The sequence below is a fragment of the Ranitomeya imitator genome, chromosome 5, assembly GCF_032444005.1.
Source record: "Ranitomeya imitator isolate aRanImi1 chromosome 5, aRanImi1.pri, whole genome shotgun sequence".
NCBI lineage: Eukaryota > Metazoa > Chordata > Amphibia > Anura > Dendrobatidae > Ranitomeya > Ranitomeya imitator.
Window position 1 is genome coordinate 249,813,447 of NC_091286.1, and position 22,585 is coordinate 249,836,031.

Below are 22,585 nucleotides of genomic sequence, written 5' to 3' on the forward strand. Positions count from 1 at the left end.
ATTAATAAATAATAGTAAGAAAGAACAAAAAATAGCTGCACTCACCAGCTCTTGACAATTCTTGTTATTTAAGAAATTGCTGGGCAATAATGGACAATGTCCTTATGTGGCAAATAATAGAGCAATATACCCAATGTGGCAAAGAAGAGGTTAATAAACGGCAGTCTCTCAGTATAACAGTCAGTGAATAATAGGCAGTATATGGAGAAAATGTCACTGAACCACTTCACAACTAAATATATATAGTTTTGGTAAATAGTATTATCATTTTTTTGACGAAATTCGGCAGGAGCTTGAAGAGCAACGTCACTGGGCCCGCCTCCACGCAGTAGAAACTTGCTGTGAGGTAAAAATTCAAAAATCACACCAAAATGGCGGGCGGAGTGTGTCACAGTATGGCACGTTTCTGATTGGTCGCTCGCAGCAGGCGGCAACCAATCAGACACTGGACACTGTTGACGTCACTTATCTCCGGACATTAGCTCCGGACATTAGCTCCGGACATTAGCTCCGGACAGGAAGTTGGCACAAATTGCAGGAAGTAGTATTCTAGGCAATTATATATTAGATCAAAACCTGGAGGTAGCCACAGAAAACAATGGAAAAAGTTTCCATAATTTAATTTTGATAATAATGAACGTCGTACAATATATAGTAGATTTGTCATAAAAAATAATTATATTGGTACCATTTCAATATGCTACTAGTTTCTGAAGCACTTACTTTTGTATATGTAAGACGAGAATCAATGCAGATATTCGAAACTCCAGAACAGAAACACTCCTCACATCCACTGGGATTGTCACGCTTAAGGTTAAAGAAGCCATGTTTACATGTATGACAGTTATCTCCTACAACATTTTCCTAAAAGAAAATGTTAAAGATAGCATGACAACATTAGTCAAGTAAGAATATTATATTGCATTTCAAATTATTGCAAATTAAGTTATGATTTCTATTTTTTTGCACACTTATGTTGCAAACATCTGAAACAGAATCTTATTGTTTTAAACCACTGTAAAATAAGACAACATTTGTTTTGTAGGCTTTAGTGTCATTTTTCTGTTCACAAAAGATGTGAGTGCTACATACTGCACAGTGGCCCACTAGAGGATTCTCCTGTTTTCCTGAAAGCCATTCCAAGTCTGGTGGAACTGCTCCAAAAACCTTGTAAAGCACTCAAAAAACCCTCAAAAGCATTTTCCTGTTCAATTCTATTTCAAAAGAATTGCTGCTCATGTATTTAGGCTTTTGAGTGTCTTTAATATCTCAGGTTTCCAAAATTGCTTAGCAGTTAACAAACTGAGCTGACAATTCTTAAGAGATTTTCCACCGAGAAAACACTCCATACCTTGCAATAGCATGCCCAGAAGACTTCTGGTAGCCTTTTGTATCATATTGTGAACATTTTCACCTTAAAAAAAAAGAAGCTGAATTTTTCTCATTGCTTTATATCTTAAAAAAAGGACTCTAGAAATACTCAAAAGATGCCCCCCAAAAATGATTAAGAACATGCCCCCAAAAAGTTTCACATACATGCTGCAAGTAAGCAAACAAAGATTGACTATTAGACCACTCAAGCTACAGTTAGCATGTAAATATATTCTATTTTTATTTATTTTATAAACTTTTTTGTGATCACACCATTCTTTAAAATCACCCACAACCCCTTTAAACATTCCATATTAATTCATGATTTTTCAAAGTAGCCTTAAAGACTTAAATAGTTACCTTGCAAACACATGGATCAACACATGGATCCTCATTTATGCTGCCGGAAACACCGCAGTTACACTGTACACAATCCGGATATCCCTTGTATCCTAGATCACACTGATCACATTTTTCTCCTGTATAGCCAGGTTTGCAATAACAGGATCCAGGTAGCAAATCTAGATAAATAGGATAGGCAGATATTAAAACCATTTATGGTTCAATTTTTGTGTAAAACCTCCAAACAGCAAATCTACATCCAGCACTGCACTTATTTTGTTAATGACCTTTATTTTTCATTCTGCCAAGAACCAGCTAACGCAACCACTATAGACATTGATGGTTCTCAGCAGAGATGATCGAACATTTTGGAATTTGAATTTGCCAGGTCCATCAAATTTTATAAAAAATTTGATTTGCAGGTAGTCTACTTGTCCCAAAAAGATGAGTCTAACATTCTGAGGTCTTCTAGAAGTGTATACAATTCATTTTGAGTATACTGAAAAGTCATCCTTAGCTATTTTGAAGTTAGCTTACTATAGAAGTAAATGTGGCAAACCAGGAGTTAGGAAGGAAAGAGAGAGATCTAGGGTGCCCATAAGGAAGTAAAGCTTCCACAGTAAGGGATGTTAACTGTCGCATTACCACCACGAGAGACACAGTATATAATAGCTTTTCTTGGTTGGTGACGCTGAATCCACAGAAGTCTGTGACTGCAATGTGTAAAATGATGACGGCCTGCTGACCATAAGAGCTTACAGTCTACAGGAGAGAGAGAGAGAGGACCCTGATGACCAAAATAGCTTACAGTCTACAGGCGAGAAAGACTTATCCAGTCATTTTAGAGATGGAAAATGACTTTGTCACATAAACTGTGCTCCACTGGAAATCACTGATCTGTGATGGCCCAGGTACTGACCACCACTGTACAAGGTATGATATTTTGCATGATGTTGTATTTGCAGGGCATCATGGGCAAGCAGGTGCAACACCGCAAAATGCAGAAAGACTGCAATATGAATTTCAGAAAACAAGACTCGAGCTCTATCATCCACAAATTGATCCGCTTATCTCAGTGTAACATGATAATCATTGATGAATATCCAGAAACAAAAAGAAATCCACAGGACTCACTTCTAAAAGTGTTACATAGTAACATAGTAACATAGTTAGTAAGGCCGAAAAAAGACATTTGTCCATCCAGTTCAGCCTATATTCCATCATAATAAGTACCCAGATCTACGTCCTTCTACAGAACCTAATAATTGTATGATACAATATTGTTCTGCTCCAGGAAGACATCCAGGCCTCTCTTGAACCCCTCGACTGAGTTCGCCATCACCACCTCCTCAGGCAAGCAATTCCAGATTCTCACTGCCCTAACAGTAAAGAATCCTCTTCTATGTTGGTGGAAAAACCTTCTCTCCTCCAGACGCAAAGAATGCCCCCTTGTGCCCGTCACCTTCCTTGGTATAAACAGATCCTCAGCGAGATATTTGTATTGTCCCCTTATATACTTATACATGGTTATTAGATCGCCCCTCAGTCGTCTTTTTTCTAGACTAAATAATCCTAATTTCGCTAATCTATCTGGGTATTGTAGTTCTCCCATCCCCTTTATTAATTTTGTTGCCCTCCTTTGTACTCTCTCTAGTGCCATTATATCCTTCCTGAGCACCGGTGCCCAAAACTGGACACAGTACTCCATGTGCGGTCTAACTAGGGATTTGTACAGAGGCAGTATAATGCTCTCATCATGTGTATCCAGACCTCTTTTAATGCACCCCATGATCCTGTTTGCCTTGGCAGCTGCTGCCTGGCACTGGCTGCTCCAGGTAAGTTTATCATTAACTAGGATCCCCAAGTCCTTCTCCCTGTCAGATTTACCCAGTGGTTTCCCGTTCAGTGTGTAATGGTGATATTGATTCCCTCTTCCCATGTGTATAACCTTACATTTATCATTGTTAAACCTCATCTGCCACCTTTCAGCCCAAGTTTCCAACTTATCCAGATCCATCTGTAGCAGAATACTATCTTCTCTTGTATTAACTGCTTTACATAGTTTTGTATCATCTGCAAATATCGATATTTTACTGTGTAAACCTTCTACCAGATCATTAATGAATATGTTGAAGAGAACAGGTCCCAATACTGACCCCTGCGGTACCCCACTGGTCACAGCGACCCAGTTAGAGACTATACCATTTATAACCACCCTCTGCTTTCTATCACTAAGCCAGTTACTAACCCATTTACACACATTTTCCCCCAGACCAAGCATTCTCATTTTGTGTACCAACCTCTTGTGCGGCACGGTATCAAACGCTTTGAAAAAATCGAGATATACCACGTCCAATGACTCACCGTGGTCCAGTCTATAGCTTACCTCTTCATAAAAACTGATTAGATTGGTTTGACAGGAGCGATTTCTCATAAACCCATGCTGATATGGAGTTAAACAGTTATTCTCATTGAGATAATCCAGAATAACATCCCTCAGAAACCCTTCAAATATTTTACCAACAATAGAGGTTAGACTTACTGGCCTATAATTTCCAGGTTCACTTTTAGAGCCCTTTTTGAATATTGGCACCACATTTGCTATGCGCCAGTCCTGCGGAACAGACCCTGTCGCTATAGAGTCACTAAAAATAAGAAATAATGGTTTATCTATTACATTACTTAGTTCTCTTAGTACTCGTGGGTGTATGCCATCCGGACCCGGAGATTTATCTATTTTAATCTTATTTAGCCGGTTTCGCACCTCTTCTTGGGTTAGATTGGTGACCCTTAATATAGAGTTTTCATTGTTTCTTGGGATTTCACCTAGCATTTCATTTTCCACCGTGAATACCGTGGAGAAGAAGGTGTTTAATATGTTAGCTTTTTCCTCGTCATCTACAACCATTCTTTCCTCACTATTTTTTAAGGGGCCTACATTTTCAGTTTTTATTCTTTTACTATTGATATAGTTGAAGAACAGTTTGGGATTAGTTTTACTCTCCTTAGCAATGTGCTTCTCTGTTTCCTTTTTGGCAGCTTTAATTAGTTTTTTAGATAAAGTATTTTTCTCCCTATAGTTTTTTAGAGCTTCAATGGTGCCATCCTGCTTTAGTAGTGCAAATGCTTTCTTTTTACTGTTAATTGCCTGTCTTACTTCTTTGTTTAGCCACATTGGGTTTTTCCTATTTCTAGTCCTTTTATTCCCACAAGGTATAAACCGCTTACACTGCCTATTTAGGATGTTCTTAAACATTTCCCATTTATTATCTGTATTCTCATTTCTGAGGATATTGTCCCAGTCTACCAGATTAAGGGCATCTCTAAGCTGTTCAAACTTTGCCTTCCTAAGGTTCAATGTTTTTTGACTCCCTGACAAGTCCCCCTAGTGAAAGACAGGTGAAACTGCACAATATTGTGGTCGCTATTTCCTAAATGCCCAACCACCTGCAGATTTGTTATTCTGTCAGGTCTATTAGATAGTATTAGGTCTAAAAGTGCTGCTCCTCTGGTTGGATTCTGCACCAATTGTGAAAGATAATTTTTCTTGGTTATTAGCAGAAACCTGTTGCCTTTATGGGTTTCACAGGTTTCTGTTTCCCAGTTAATATCCGGGTAGTTAAAGTCCCCCATAACCAGGACCTCATTATGGGTTGCAGCTTCATCTATCTGCTTTAGAAGTAGACTTTCCATGCTTTCTGTTATATTTGGGGGTTTGTAACAGACCCCAATGAGAATTTTGTTACCATTTTTCCCTCCATGAATTTCAACCCATATGGACTCGACATCCTCATTCCCTTCGCTAATATCCTCCCTTAAAGTGGACTTTAGACAAGACTTTACATAGAGACAAACCCCTCCTCCTCTCCGATTTTTACGATCCTTTCTAAACAGACTGTAACCCTGTAAGTTAACTGCCCAGTCATAGCTTTCATCTAACCATGTCTCGGTTATTCCCACTATGTCAAAGTTACCTGTAGATATTTCTGCTTCTAGTTCTTCCATCTTGTTTGTCAGGCTTCTGGCGTTTGCGAGCATGCAGTTTAGAGGATTTTGTTTTGTTCCAATCTCCTCACTGTGGATTGTTTTAGAAATGTTCTTACCTCCCTTCTGAGTATGTTTTCCTGGGTCGTCTTTGTTCGAGTCTAATGTTTTTCTTCCCGTCCCCTCTTCTTCTAGTTTAACGCCCTCCTGATGAGTGTAGCGAGTCTTCTGGCGAATGTGTGTTTCCCAGGTTTGTTGAGGTGTAGTCCGTCTCTGGCGAGGAGTCCATCATACCAGTAATTCACACCGTGGTCCAGGAATCCAAATCCTTGTTGTCTGCACCATCGTCTTAGCCAGTTGTTTGCATCAAGGATCCTGTTCCATCTCCTGGTGCCATGCCCGTCTACTGGAAGGATAGAAGAAAAAACTACCTGTGCATCCAGTTCCTTTACTTTCTTCCCCAACTCTTCAAAGTCCTTGCAGATTGTCGGTAGGTCCTTCCTTGCCGTGTCATTGGTGCCAACATGTATCAGAAGAAATGGGTGGACGTCCTTGGAGCTGAAGAGCTTTGGTATCCTATCGGTCACATCCTTGATCATCGCACCTGGAAGGCAGCATACTTCTCTTGCAGTTATGTCCGGTCTGCAGATGGCTGCTTCGGTGCCTCTCAGTAGTGAGTCTCCCACCACCACCACTCTTCGTTGCTTCTTGGCTGTACTTTTTGCTGTCACTTGTTGCTGTGTGCCCTTTTCTTTTTTGCTTGCTGGTATTGCTTCATTCTTAGGTGTGCCATCTTCATCCTCTACAAAGATTTGATATCGGTTCTTCAGTTGTGTGGTTGGTGATTTCTCCATGGTCTTCTTGCTTCTTTTGGTCACATGCTTCCACTCATCTGCTTTTGGAGGTTCTCTGACACTTTTTGCACCTTCTGTGACCAGTAGAGATGCTTCTGTTCTGTCTAGAAAGTCTTCATTCTCTTTGATGAGTTTCAAAGTTGCTATTCTTTCTTCCAGACCCCGCACCTTTTCTTCTAAAAGGGCCACTAGTCTACACTTCTGACAGGTGAAATTGGATTCTTTTTCTGGTCGATCTGTGAACATGTAGCACATGCTGCAGCTCACCATGTAGGTTGTCACATCTGCCATGTTGCTCCTAGATCCTGCTGACTTGCTGTGTGTTTTCCTTCTTGTGTAATCTACTCAGCCAAGCTCTCTTGCAATAATGTCCTACAGGCAAAAATTCGGTTTGGTGATGCTTTCGAAGCAGCTGGTCCCGGCTGTATCCAACGATCTTCTAGCTTAGGGAGACTTCGCTTCTCCCAGAAGGCACCTGGAATATGCAAATTAGCCTCCTGAAGCTTGAATCCCTGGTTTGGTGATGCTTTCGAAGCAGCTGGTCCCGGCTGTACCCAACGATCTTCTAGCTTAGGGAGACTTCGCTTCTCCCAGAAGGCACCTGGAATATGCAAATTAGCCTCCTGAAGCTTGAATCCCTGGTTTGGTGATGCTTTCGAAGCAGCTGGTCCCGGCTGTACCCAACGATCTTCTAGCTTAGGGAGACTTCGCTTCTCCCAGAAGGCACCTGGAATATGCAAATTAGCCTCCTGAAGCTTGAATCCCTGGTTTGGTGATGCTTTCGAAGCAGCTGGTCCCGGCTGTATCCAACGATCTTCTAGCTTAGGGAGACTTCGCTTCTCCCAGAAGGCACCTGGAATATGCAAATTAGCCTCCTGAAGCTTGAATCCCTGGTTTGGTGATGCTTTCGAAGCAGCTGGTCCCGGCTGTACCCAACGATCTTCTAGCTTAGGGAGACTTCGCTTCTCCCAGAAGGCACCTGGAATATGCAAATTAGCCTCCTGAAGCTTGAATCCCTGGTTTGGTGATGCTTTCGAAGCAGCTGGTCCCGGCTGTACCCAACGATCTTCTAGCTTAGGGAGACTTCGCTTCTCCCAGAAGGCACCTGGAATATGCAAATTAGCCTCCTGAAGCTTGAATCCCTGGTTTGGTGATGCTTTCGAAGCAGCTGGTCCCGGCTGTACCCAACGATCTTCTAGCTTAGGGAGACTTCGCTTCTCCCAGAAGGCACCTGGAATATGCAAATTAGCCTCCTGAAGCTTGAATCCCTGGTTTGGTGATGCTTTCGAAGCAGCTGGTCCCGGCTGTACCCAACGATCTTCTAGCTTAGGGAGACTTCGCTTCTCCCAGAAGGCACCTGGAATATGCAAATTAGCCTCCTGAAGCTTGAATCCCTGGTGTTGATTTTACTTTATCCCCTTAAGGATCAAGCCTCATTTTTAATATCTGACCAGTGTAATTTTATGAGGAAATAACTCTAGAACTCTTCAATGAATCCCAGTGATTATGATATTAATTTTTTTGTGCCATATTGTACTTCATGATAGAGGTAAAATTTGTTCAATATGACTTGCATTTATTTATGAAAATATCACAAATTGACATCAATTTTACAAACTACACCTCTCAATGAATTAATCTAAGGGCGCAGTGCTCATACTGACACCCTGGGTATGTCACAGAATTTTATGCCATTAGTCAGCAAAGAAAAAATAGTTACATATTTAAGACCAAAATATATTTTCCCACTGGAATTGGGTAGAAATGGCACCAAAATTTGTCACATAATTTCTGCTCAATGTGGAAATACACCATATATGACTGTACGGTACTGCTTAGCTACACGGCAAGAGTTTGAATGGAAGGAGTGGTATTTCCCTTCTGGTACACAGATTTTCCAAGAATAGTTTGCGGGCTCCATATAAAAAGCCCCTAAGTTATAGAAGAGCAGAATCCCACCTCAAGTGGCACAATTTTGGAAACTATACCCCAGCCAAACATGTGGATGCTAAATATGGTTTAGGCACACTATGGGGCTCAGAAGGGAGAGGGGCATTTGGATTTTGGAGTGCAGAGTTTATTGGATTTCTATTGTGGGACAAGGAGCCGTAGCATTTTTCCTGAGCCTTTTTGCTACCAGTAACATGGAAGCCTCCTATATTTTCATTGACAGATGACAGACCTGAGTAGAGACTTGCTTTTTTTGTGGATTGAATTGAAGCTTGGAGGATGAATATGAGCCGAGTCATACTGCGATCTTTGGGAGACAGAATGAAAAAAATCAACAGTAGTTGAATAATTGGTTTTCTTTATTTTTTACACCATTCCTCATGTGGTATAAGTGATTAGACTACATTATTCTTTGGGTTTTGTGCAATTACAGTGACACCAGATTTATACTGTTTTTATTTGGCTGTTGTCACACACTAAAAGGTGTTGTTTTTTCATCATCATATTTTGATATCTAGAGTTTTTCAATTTTTATACTGACAGAGTAATGTGAGGGCCTGATATTGCAGTACCGTTTTGGGGCATAACATTTTTTGATCACTTTCTATTTCTATTTTTGGGAGGCAGAATGAACAAGAACCAGCAATTCAGGAATTTTTGGGATATTTTTGTGCCATTTTACATGTAGTAAAATTGATAAGGCAGATTTATTCTTCGGGTCAGTGCTATTACAACGATACCTCATTTATGTCGTTTTTTTACGTTTTGAATCTTTTACACAATAAAAACTTGCGTAGAAAAAATTATTATTTTTGCATCGCTGTATTTTGAGAGCTATAACTTTTTAATTTTCCGCTGATGGAGCTGTACAGAAGTTTGTTTTTTGAAGGATAAGAGGATGTTTCCAGCTATGCCATTTTTATTTATTTTAGTCTTTTTGGTCACATTTTATTCCACTTTTTTCCCACAGTATGATGAAAAGCATTTTGTTTCCTTATGGTTTTCACTGAAAGGGTTTTCTAGTGTGACACTTTTATAGATCTATTTGTTCCAAATGCAGCGATACCAAATATGTGTACTTTTTTATTTTATTTTTTTAACATAAAAATTTGTATTTATTAGTGTAATATTTTTTGTATTTCGTATTTTTTTAAAATCTTTTTACAAATTTTTTAAACATTTTCTACTTAGTTCCTCTATGGGATTTACATTTACATTTCATTGCAAGGCACCAACATTGCAATGCATGACGCCTTTATAGAAAGCTTCATAGACCATGCTTTCAGCATGGTCTATAAAGCTTTCTGCAGCATAATTTCCCGGGGTTCATCACGACGATCCCAATTCACCATCGCAACGATCAGGCCTCCGTGAAACTGAGGGTGCTGTTCTGAAAGCATATAGATCTCCCATTCCTCTCACTGCCTCCTAACTGTTGCTATTGCTCTCAATCACAGCATTTAGGGGGTTAAAGAGCAAAGGGTGGTGCTGTCAACATCCCTGGCTGCTAGTGCAAGAGCTGGGCCACTGACAGAGCCAAGTTCCTGCTGTGATCAGGCAGGAAGTGTTGACATTTCAGCACCTTGTGTGTGATCATGCTGTAATCTGTCAGTCAGATTGACTGACCAATCACAGTGCACTGAGTGCAAGGACCAATGGCAAGAGTCTCTGCACCTCTTCCTGTGCCTCTCAGCTGTCACTAGCAGCTGTCAGCAATAGAGTGTCACTGTGTGTTAACAAGCAGCAACAGTTCATGATGGGCACATCATGGTGCTGGAACTGACATCCGCTCATGAAATGATATGTCCGTCATGGGTCGAAAAGGGAATAATATGACATTTCCAAGCATAAAATGATGGTATTATAAAAAGAATGATCTTACTAGGGCCATATAATATCCCATGGATGATTTCTCAATTTGATCTCATGCTTCTGTATGTGTCTATGTATTACATTACGCTTTTACATTTTAAAAAAAAGCATATTCTGTCAGATGAAAAACTAAACTGTGTGTCCATTTAAAATAAGATGGCATTTATTTATGGGCAATAGTGTGTTAGGGGTCGAGTTCCCGCCTCTGCACAGGGGGAATCTCGGGCCATCTCCGCTGCGGTCTCCCATTCTTCTCCTGCCGCAGTGGAGCCTGCTCAGCGGAGACGTCGGTCCCAGCGTCTTGCTCAGTCCCACTCTATACAAAGAGTTACTGCTGCTTCTCCGGATTCTGCCATTGAAGTCAGTGCTTGGCAGTGGCGAGCAGATGCTTCTGAGACTAAGTCCTGCTTTTCTCGTTCTGAGCATGCCCTGAGTAAGACCTCTCAGTGGAGATCGAGGGTCACATGGTCAGATACTGCAGCTAAGTCCATTGGTCCTTTTCTGGAAGGTCCTTCAAGTGCTAGGACTAAATCCTGCTTTGCACACTGAGCATGCCCAGGGCAAGATCTCTCAGTGGAGATTTAGGGTCACATGCTCACGTATGGCAGTCTCTCATTGGTCCTTCTAGGAAGGTCTTTTACTTGCTGCAGCTATATAAGGCTCGCATGGCCGCACGGCCTTGCGCTAGTGTCAATTCATATATGTACTTTGCGCCAATGTGGTTATGCATGAGTGTGTTCAGGGACCCGGCTGAAATAAGCCCCTAGAATACCGGCACCTCCGGTGAGGAGATTGTATGAGTGTGTTCAGGGACCCGGCTGAAATAAGCCCCTAGAATACCGGCTTCTCTGGTGAGGAGATTGCGTGTTGCATAACCACTGACTGCTATCAGCTTGGCAGTAAGCTTGTGCTCCTGTGAGGCTAGCAGGGCACAGTGCTTCCCTTTCACGGCTACTCTGTGGAGTAACAGAGCTAGCCTATACCGCCAAACAGTGTCGCAATTTGCTAGCAGCAGGTGCCTCCTGCACGGTGGACCCCGGGCGGTGAACGCACCATTAATAATAAACATCTCTACTTTCTCGGTGCGTTCTGCTAGCCTTAACAGTACACTAGCGCCAGGGCCTGGCTAGTAAATGGCGGACATTCAGCAATCTTTGCGGTATATCCAGCAGCTGGAGGGTAGGTTGGCGGCTCTCGAGAGCTCAACCTCAGCTGTGGATGTTACCGCAGTTGCTGTACAGGCTGCTAGCGTTACAGCAGCAACCTTGTCCACTGCTACCCCTGTTCCGACATTATCCCGCCTCCCGCTGCCAGAAAAATTTTCTGGAGATAGCAAATCTTGTAGGGGATTCGTGAGTCAGTGCTCTATTCACCTCGAGCTCCGGGCTGCACGTTTTCCCACAGAGCGGGCTAAGGTGGGATTTATTGTGTCCCTCTTGTCAGACAGGGCGTTGGAGTGGGCTACGCCACTGTGGGAGCGTGGCGATCATGTGGTGCAGAGTGCTCCACTGTTCCTGAGCACTCTGAAGCAGGTCTTTTTAGGACCTCAAGTCACCCATGACACGGCGCTCCAACTGCTGGCATTAACTCAGGGTGAGTCCTTGGTCAGCCATTTTTCCGTCCGCTTTCGCACTTTAGCTTCAGAGCTGGAGTGGTCGGATAAAGCCCTTATATTTTGGAGGGGCCTGGCTAATCACGTTAAGGACGCTCTGGCCACTAGGGAGATTCCTGCCACACTGGAGGAATTAATAGCTGTCTCTACTCGAATTGACCTCCATTTTAACGAGCGGAGGTTAGAGCGAGCCCAGTGTAGGCAGAGGTTTCGGCTGGCTCCCACCTTCGCCAAACCTCTGGAATCTCCGGCCCAAGTTCCTGAGTCACATGAGGCCATGGAAGTGTTACGAGCGGGATCTAAGTCCCGGACCGCTTGTGCACTCAAGGTCTGTCATATTTGCCAGCAGTCAGGACATCTTGCCACCAGATTTTCCCAGCGGTCGAGGAAATGTCAGCATCTAGTGGTAGTAGGTGGAGGTACACAAGACACGGCGACGTTTGCCCCCCAATTTTTATTAAGGGGACAATTATTATAGGCTCATTCTCCCACTCGGTAGAGCTCTGCATGGATTCTGGGGCGGAGGGCAATTTTATGTCTTCTGCCTTCGCCAAGCGTCACGCAATACCCCTGGTTATGCTAGCTCAACCAGTAACGGTACGAGTGGTGAATGGGTTGACACTGCCCTCACAGAAAACACACCAGACCATCCCTTTTACTCTGTCCATGTCACCATCCCATCAGGAGATTATATCTCTGCTCGTCATTCCTGAGGGAATTGATGAGATCCTGTTGGGGATACCTTGGCTACGGTACCACTCTCCTCACATCGAGTGGTCCTCAGGCAGGATTCTGGGATGGGGTGAATATTGTGGGGGTAGGTGTTAAAGGGAGTGTGTTCAGGTTGCTACTACAGAAGTATCTATCCTCTCTCCCCAAGCAATATTGGTCTTATGCAGACGTGTTCTCCAAAAAGGCGGCAGAGACCCTTCCGCCCCATCGCCCCTATGACTGTCCTATTGATCTCTTGCCTGGTGCTGAGCCTCCCCAGGGTCGAGTCTATCCATTATCTTTCCCGGAGATGGAGGCAATGACTCAGTACATTCAAGAGAATCTGGCAAGAGGGTTCATCAGGAAGTCAGTGTCACCTGCTGGGGCCGGGTTCTTTTTCGTGCAGAAGAAGAATGGGGAACTACGTCCATGCATAGACTACAGGGGTCTTAACGCCATCACCGTTAAGAATACGTATCCTCTGCCCCTGATTTCTGAGCTTTTTGATAGGCTACGGGGAGCTAAGGTATTTACCAAATTAGATCTGCGGGGTGCTTATAACCTGATTTGCATCCATGAGGGGGACGAATGGAAGATGGCGTTTAACACCAGAGATGGGCACTATGAGTACCTGGTGATGCCCTTTGGACTCTGTAATGCCCCAGCCGTTTTCCAAGACTTTGTCAATGACATCTTCTGGGATATGCTTTCCACCTCGGTCGAAGTCTATCTGGATGATATTCTCATCTTTTCTCCAGATATTGACTCCGACCAGAGAGATGTTGGCAGAGTCTTCGACCTCTTACGGGCAAATTCTCTCTATGCAAAGTTGGAGAAGTGTAAATTTGAGCAGGAGTCTTTACCTTTCCTGGGCTATATCATCTCCACCCATGGATTGGCTATGGATCCTGCCAAACTACAGGCTGTGATGGACTGGCAAGAACTCCATTCCCTTAAAGCGGTGCAGCGCTTTATGGGGTTGATTAATTATTACCGCCAGTTCATTCCCCACTTCTCAACTTTGGTAGCTCCCTTGGTAGCCCTCACCAAGAAGGGAGCAAATCCCAAATTGTGGTCAGAAGAGGTCTCCAGGGCCTTTTCTTCTATTAAGTCCCATTTTGCTAGAGCTCCCATCCTACATCGTCCTGATGTTGATAAGCCATTCATAATGGAGGTGGATGCCTCTTTCGTTGGTGCAGGAGCACCTCTTCCAAAAGGATGCTCAAGGTCGGAAGCATCCGTGCTTCTTCTTCTCCAAGACCTTCACACATGCGGAGAGGAATTATTCCATTGGTGACAGGGAGTTGCTAGCGATGAAGCTGGCTTTCTCGGAATGGAGACATCTCTTGGAGGGGGCTCGTTTTCCCTTTCAGGTCTTCACGGACCACAAAAATTTGTTATATCTGCAAACAGCCCAGCGGCTAAATTCTCGCCAGGCCAGATGGTCCTTGTTCTTCTCCTGGTTCCACTTCACCCTTCATTTTCTCGCTGGGGAGAAGAACATTCGTGCTAACGCTCTTTCTCACTCTGATGTGTCATCTGAGGAGGAGGAAGGGGAGCCTCGGCTTAATGTCCCTTCAGAGAGCCTGAGAACCATAGCGCTGGTTTCGCTAGAGCCTGTGCCTCTGGGCAAGACTTTTGTGCCCATTAATTTGCGACCGGAGGTTCTCTCTTGGGCTCATTCGTAAATGGTGGGTGGACACTTTGGGACAAAGAGGACATCTGAGCTGCTGGCGAGGATATACTGGTGGCCACATATGGTCCGGGATGTCAGAGATTATATTCAGGCATGTGTCTCCTGCGCCAAAAATAAATCTCCTCGTCAACGGCCAGCTGGGTTACTCTATCCCTTGCCGGTGGCAGACAGGCCCTGGGAGATGGTCGGGATGGACATTGTTGTGGGTTTACCCAAGTCTCGCGGCTGTGCCATCATTTGGGTCATCACTGATCATTTCTCAAAAATGGTGCATTTGGTGCCGCTACCACGGTTACCTTCTGCACGGGCCTTGGCAGCGTTGTTCATTAAACATATCTTCCGCCTACATGGTATGCCAGACAAAATTGTCAGTGACCGGGGTCCCCAGTTTGCTTCTTGGTTCTGGAGAGAGCTCTGTCGTCTTCTCAGCATTGAGTTAAATCTCTCTTCCGCATATCATCCCGAGACGAATGGGTTGGTAGAGAGGGCCAAACAGACCTTGGTCACATATCTGCGACATTTTGTCTCAGCCAGGTAGGATGACTGGGCATCCTTGCTATCATGGGCAGAGTTTGCACTGAACAACGCCATAGCCGACTCCATTGGACAAACCCCATTCCTCCTCAACTATGGTCAGCATCCGCGGGTACCTGTGCCTATGCCCGTGTCTTCCGCCGACTTCAGGGTGGCAGACTGGGCTGTGGAGGCACGGGATATTTGGGACCGCACTCAGGATGCCATTCGGGCCTCCAAGGAGAGAATGAGGTCCTCCGCCGATGTACATCGGTGCCCCGCTCTGACCTTTGCTCCTGGCGACTTGGTGTGGCTCTCCGCCCATAACATCAGGCTGCAAGTTGAGTCCACCAAGTTTGCACCTTGCTACTTGGGCCCTTTCAAGGTCCTCGAACAGGTTAATTCTGTGGTCTATCGTTTGGCCCTAATGCCACGTCTGGGTATCACCGACACCTTTCATGTGTCCCTCTTGAAACCCGTATACATGTCCTGGTTTTCCGAGTCATCTGCTGGGACATCGGGTTCATCTACGGATGATTACGAGGTGAATGCTATTTTGGGGTGCAAGGTGGTACGTGGCAAAAAAATTTATTTGGTGGATTGGAAGGGTTATGGTCCTGAGGACAGGTCCTGGGAGTCTGCTGAGCACATTCGGGCTCCGCAGCTCATTGCTGCCTTTGAACGTAGCGAGGCCCAAGGAGGGGAGAGCCCTAGGAGGGGGGTAATGTTAGGTGTCGAGTTCCCACCTTTGCACAGGGGGAATCTCGGGGCATCTCCGCTGCGGTCTCCCATTCTTCTCCTGCAGCAGTGGAGCCTGCTCAGTGGAGACGTCGGTCCCAGCGTCTTGCTCAGTCCCACTCTGTACAAAGAGTTACTGCTGCTTCTCCGGCTTCTGCCATTGAAGTCAATGCTGGGCAGCGGCGAGCAGACGCTTCTGAGACTAAGTCCTGCTTTTCTCGTTCTGAGCATGCCCTGAGTAAGACCTCTCAGTGGAGATCGAGGGTCACATGGTCAGATACTGCAGCTAAGTCCATTGGTCCTTTTCTGGACGGTCCTTCAAGTGCTAGGACTAAATCCTGCTTTGCACACTGAGCATGCCCAGGGCAAGATCTCTCAGTGGAGATTTAGGGTCACATGCTCACGTATGGCAGTCTCTCATTGGTCCTTCTAGGAAGGTCTTTTACTTGCTGCAGCTATATAAGGCTCGCATGGCCGCACGGCCATGCGATAGTGTCAATTCATATATGTACTTTGCGCCAATGTGGTTATGCATGAGTGTGTTCAGGGACCTGGCTGAAATAAGCCCCTAGAATACCGGCACCTCCGGTGAGGAGATTGTATGAGTATGTTCAGGGACCCGGCTGAAATAAGCCCCTAGAATACCGGCTTCTCCGGTGAGGAGATTGCGTGTTGCATAACCACTGACTGCTATCAGCTTGGCAGTAAGCTTGTGCTCCTGTGAGGCTAACAGGGCAAAGTGCTTCCCTTTCACGGCTACTCTGTGGAGTAACAGAGCTAGTCTATACCACCAAACAGTGCCGCCATTTGCTAGCAGCAGGTTCCTCCTGCACGGTGGACCCCGGGCTGCGAACGCACCATTAATAATAAACATCTCTACTTTCTCGGTGCATTCCGCTAGCACTAACATAGTGTGAATGCCTGTGCTCTTAAAATCCAGTGAGGTTAGCAGTGCAAACTGTGTCTGTCTTGTCCATTTGAATGGAAAAATGATTGTTGTAGTCATGCAAACAACATAATCTCTCCTGTATATTTCTCCCACATGCTTCAATGTAAAACAATATCTTAATATAGTAAAATTTACATTTGTACAATATCAGATAGGTTAGTATTAAAATGTAATAGTCTATGGTACATGGCTGAAGTACTCCTCTTTTGGGGCATACATCTAAAATATGGACAATGAATGCACTTGTAATTTATCAATGGGACAGTATTACATATCCGACTTATTTTCATCTTAAAAACCTATTTTTTGTCAACGCATCCCTCAATCATTTGCAATATTTAATGGTGAAGATGCCTGAATTAGAAGAGCATAGGTTCTTGGGCCCTTGGGTTGACCTTAAGTATCTAAATTAGCTTAGTTTCTGTAATGAATTACTTTTGCTTTATTTAACTTGCTTATACAGTGGCAACTTATTCCGCAGCGCTATACAGACATTATATTCACTGTTCCCATTGAGGCTCACAATCTAAATTACCAATCAGTATGTTTTTGGAATGTGCTAGGATACCCACACAAACACAAGGGTGAAAACAGGACTCCATCAGTGCAAAGCTACAATGATAGGCACTGAGTCATTGTGCTTTATATTAAGAATTGTGTTTTGGTAATGTGAAATTGTAAAGTAAATGATTGACATATAGCAGGGCATCTAGGCAAGGTTTTACTGTGCTTAAAAAACCGTGAGAAAGCAAGTGTCCATGGAATGTTACAAATGTCCATGGTTATGTTAATTATCTTTGCTAATTAAAAGTTGATTTACATAATGTACAACAGCATCCTAATAAATGACAATATTCATTGCGAAGTAAAGTTAAGGCTCATGTTCAGGCATCAATCAGATATTCATTTTTCTCACGTACAAAAAGCACTGACTAATTATTTTGATTAAGATTGAGTGCAGTTCGATTTTTTTTCAAGGACCCAATGACTTGCATTGCTGATTTTGATCTGACCCTCAGATAAAAATCAAACATTTCTCCTCTATTTTCAGGCCGCAAAAATCATGGGCATATGAATGGCCCCTATAGACTATCAAAGGTGCGAGTGCTATCCGTGATAAATATGGTTAGCACTATATGTAAAAATGGAGCCTTGGGGTCTGGAAAATGTATGCCTGATTTGTGTTTTGCTATGCACTGCACATTTTGATGCATTAGTGAATTAACTCACTACGTGATTTTGTTCTCAATAAGTTTGATGTGTCACATGACCCTCTTCCCATTGAAAAAATTAAAGCTGGATCCAAAATGACCGACTTCAAAATGGCTGCCATGGTCACCACCCATCTTGAAAAGTTTTCGCCCTCCCATATACTAATGTGCCACAAGCAGGAAGGTGATATCACCAACCATTCCCATTTTATTTAGGTGTATCCATATAAATGGTCCACCCTGTAGTATAGTTCTGCAGGGCATTGCTGTATATTAGGTATCCATGGCTGAGACCACTCATATAGTGACAGTTAGTTAGCTTTTAGTGGTTGTAACCATGGATACCTAAGCTATTATAATGCTCTGCACATAGGATAAGCAGCATAGCTTATCTGAAGAATTATACAACATTCGTAATCGGAATTATTTTCTAATATAATTGTTTTTACACCTACCATAAAAAGGGATAGGTTGTTTGAGATGGAAATACCCCTTTAAGGCATGACCAGGCATCAGACATAACTGTGCCCCATAAATTGGGTGATATGCATTGTATAGTCGTGATGTCATGAAGTTCATAATGACGGCATGGCGCACAGTGATATCAGAGTCTTAGTTGTGCTGGTAGTCCTGGCCAGGAGTAAAGAGGCCTATGTGATTCTGTACAATTGGTGAAGGGAAAACGAAGAGACAAAGAGAACTGGATGGTGGGCTCAAGGGACTAGTAATTGGCAATGTAAGTATTTTTTTTTCTTTTATGCTTTTGCCCAGCCCTCTACACGTTAGCAAAATAGAGGATGCAGATTCATCACATTTTTCTGAACTAACGTGGAGCGAAATACAAAAATCTGCATTGTGTGGAATATGAATTGTGTAAAATCAATTAGAATTTAATTTCACTCTAATAAATTCAACAATCTCGAGTGAAAACCTTATTGATGACTAGAATGCAGATACCCCAGTTCTCTGTCACTCCATTTGAGTTTGTCCACTGTAGGGATGAGTTGTATGCAGTGTTGGGCAGTCAAGTGCCTTTTGGCTACGGGTGATATGAAAACAGACACTTGAGAGTTAGCGGAAATCAGGCAAGTGACAATTTGTGCTATCCTGTGAATATGTCATACAGGTTTATAGCTTGTATCCCTTTTAGGGCTCACTAAACTTTTCTATTATAGTCTGCCATTTATTTGTTGGAGATACAAGTGCATTGAGTCTTTGCCAAACTGAAGACCAATTCCAGATGTGTCAAATAAAAGAATAGGTACTCAGTTCTCACAGATAGAGAAATGCGTGAAATAATTTATCTGCTGTTTTGAACAAGAAAATAGCCAAAGATGTTTATAGCGGCCTCACAAAATATGGCAGCAGATAAATGCAGAACATTTACAAAAATGTCAATGAATATGCCAGCTGTGCATTTCAACCTAAGTCTACAACCAGCATATCAATATGTTTCACAATTCCACTATTATATTAAAAAAGCCATCATGGGTTGTTATTATTATAGGAGCTTAGTTTACAAGTACATCCAGTTTTCTGTAAATTAACTTGATGCACACAGATAAAGCATGCGTTATTGTAATATTCTACATATGTGTTACTTGTGATTTGCAAATTCTACTAGTGTAATCATTCCCCTCACCGTTTTGTTTCAGCAACTTTACAGTTAAAGCACCTTATAATATTTAAAGAAAATGGGCAATTTTCATCCATACTAAAATCATGCCATTTAGGATTAGTTCACATTCACAATTTAATGGACGAGTTCAATTTTAGTGTAAACAGATTCAATGATCTGCCCCGTGCAACTTGCAATTTGTTTTACTGTTCAATTCAAGAACGAGTTCTCAGCAAAATACTGCTGTTCTGCTTAGTGAATAAAAGAAGTACAGTATAATGAATGTCAAATGTGCAATTGCTAACTGGATGGGATAGTATAGGTTTACATTTGTGGGTTATTAACCCCTTCCCGACCTTTGACGCATACGCTGCGTCATGAAAGTCGGTGCCATTCCGACCCATGACGCAGCATATGTGTCATGGAAAGATCGCGTCCCTGCAGGCCGGGTGAAAGGGTTAACTCCCATTTCACCCAATCTGCAGGGACAGGGGGAGTGGTAGTTTAGCCCAGGGGGGGTGGCTTCACCCCCTCGTGGCTACGATCGCTCTGATTGGCTGTTGAAAGTGAAACTGCCAATCAGAGCGATTTGTAATATTTCACCTAAAAAAATTGTGAAATATTACAATCCAGCCATGGCCGATGCTGCAATATCATCGGCCATGGCTGGACACACTAATGTGCACCCACTCCACCCCTCCGATCGCCCCCCCTAGCCCCCCGATCTGCGGTCTGCTCCCCTCGGTCCTGTGCTCCGCTCCCCCGTCCTCCTGCCCGCTCCCCCCGTGCTCCAATCACACCCCCCGTGCTCCAATCAAACCCCCCCACACTCCGATCCCCCCCCGCACAGCAATCCCCCCCCGCACAGCGATTCCCCCCCCCGTGCTCCGATCCACCCGCCCGCCCGCACAGCGATCCCCCACTCCGTGCTCCAATCCACCCCCCCGTGTTCCGGTCCACCCCCCCGTGCTCCGATGCCCCCCCGTGCCCTGATCTCCCCCCCCTTATACTTACCTGGCCTCCCGGGGACCGTCCGTCTTCTTTCCTGGGCGCCGCCATCTTCCAAAATGGCGGGCGCATGTGTAGTGCGCCCGCCGAATCTGCCGGCCGGCAGATTCGTTCCAGAGTGGATTTTGATCACTGAGATAGGTTATATCTCAGTGATCAAAATAAAAAAAAAAAAGTAAATGACCCCCCCCCCCCGTGTCACCCCCATAGGTAGGGACAATAAAATTTTTTTTTTTTTTTTTCACTAAGGTTGGGGTAAGAACTAGGGTCAGGGTTAGGGGTAGGGTTAGGGGTAGGGTTAGGGGTAGGGTTAGGGGTAGGGTTAGGGTTAGGGTTAGGGTTAGGGGTAGGGGTAGGGTTAGGGGTAGGGTTAGGGGTAGGGTTAGGGTTTCGGTATGTGCACACGTATTCTGGTCCTCTGCGGATTTTTCCGCTGCGGATTTGATAAATCCGCAGTGCTAAACCGCTGCGGATTTATGGCGGATTTACCATGTTTTTTCTGCGCATTTCAATGCGGTTTTACAACAGCGATTTTCTATTTGAGCAGTTGTAAAACCGCTGCGGAATCCGCAGAAAGAAATGACATGCTGCGGAATGTAAACCGCTGCGTTTCCGTGCAGTTTTTCCGCAGCATGTGTACAGCGATTTTTGTTTCCCATAGGTTTGCATTGAACTGTAAACTCATGGGAAACTGCTGCGGATCCGCAGCGTTTTCCGCAGCGTGTGCACATACCTTTAGAATTAGGCTATGTGCACACGGTGCGGATTGGCCGCTGCGGATCCGCAGCAGAGTTCCATCAGTTTTACAGTACCATGTAAACATATGGAAAGCCAAATCCGCTGTGCCCATGGTGCGGAAAATACCGCGCGGGAACGCTGCGTTGTATTTTCCGCAGCATGTCAATTCTTTGTGCGGATTCCGCAGCGTTTTACACCTGTTCCTCAATAGGAATCCGCAGGTGAAATCCGGACAAAAAAACACTGGAAATCCGCGGTAAATCCGCCGGTAAAACGCAGTGCCTTTTACCCGCGGATTTTTCAAAAATGGTGCTGAAAAATCTCATACGAATCCGCAATGTTGGCACATAGCCTTAGGTTTAGGGTTGGGTTGGAATTAGGGTTGTGGTTAGGGTTAGGGGTGTGTTGGGGTTACAGGTGTGTTGGGGTTAGGGTTGTGATTAGGGTTACGGCTACAGTTGGGATAAGGGTTAGGGGTGTGTTGGAGTTAGAATTGAGGGGTTTCCACTGTTTAGGCACATCAGGGGGTCTCCAAACGCAACATGGCGCCACCATTAATTCCAGCCAATCTTGTATTCAAAAAGTCAAATGGTGCTCCCTCACTTCCGAACCCCGACGTGCACCCAAACAGTGGTTTACCCCCACATATGGGGTACCAGCGTACTCAGGACAAACTGCGCAACAATTACTGGGGTCCAATTTCTCCTGTTACCCTTGTGAAAATAAAGAAATGCTTGCTAAAACATCATTTTTGAGGAAAGAAAAATGATTTTTTATTTTCACGGCTCTGCGTTGTAAACATCTGTGAAGCACTTGGGGGTTCAAAGTGCTCACCACATATCTAGATAAGTTCCTTGGGGGTCTAGTTTCTAAAATGGGGTCACTTGTGGGGGGTTTCTACTGTTTAGGCACACCAGGGGCTCTGCAAACGCAATGTGACGCCCGCAGACCATTCCATCAAAGTCTGCATTTCAAAAGTCACTACTTCCCTTCTGAGCCCCGACGTGTGCCCAAACAGTGGTTTACCCCCACACATGGGGTGTCAGCGTACTCAGGAGAAACTGGACAACAACTTTTGGGGTCCAATTTCTCCTGTAACCCTTGGGAAAATAAAAAATTCTGGGCTAAATAATTATTTTTGAGGAAAGAAAACGTATTTATTATTTTCACGGCTCTGCATTATAAACTTCTATGAAGCACTTGGGGGTTCAAAGTGCTCACCACACATCTAGATAAGTTCCTTTCGGGGTCTAGTTTCCAAAATGGGGTCACTTGTGGGGGGTTTCTACTGTTTAGGCACATCAGGGGCTCTGCAAACGCAACGTGACGCCCGCAGAGCATTCCATCAAAGTCTGCATTTCAAAACGTTACTACTTCAATTCCGAGCCCCGGCATGTGACCAAACAGTAGTTTACCCC

General features: G+C 44.1%; 1 protein-coding gene across 2 annotated transcripts in view; it reads right to left on the minus strand.

Moving 5' to 3' along the window:
• Positions 1–22,585, minus strand: part of LAMA2 (laminin subunit alpha 2) — a 1,496,617-nt gene that overhangs the window by 1,035,546 nt on the left and 438,486 nt on the right. For both annotated transcript variants that reach the window (XM_069726054.1, XM_069726053.1), the window contains exons 10-11: positions 1,732–1,892; positions 724–864 (exon numbers count right to left, since the gene is read on the minus strand). In XM_069726054.1, coding sequence (XP_069582155.1) covers positions 724–864; positions 1,732–1,892 — 302 coding nt within the window. The remainder of the gene's footprint in view (positions 1–723; positions 865–1,731; positions 1,893–22,585) is intronic.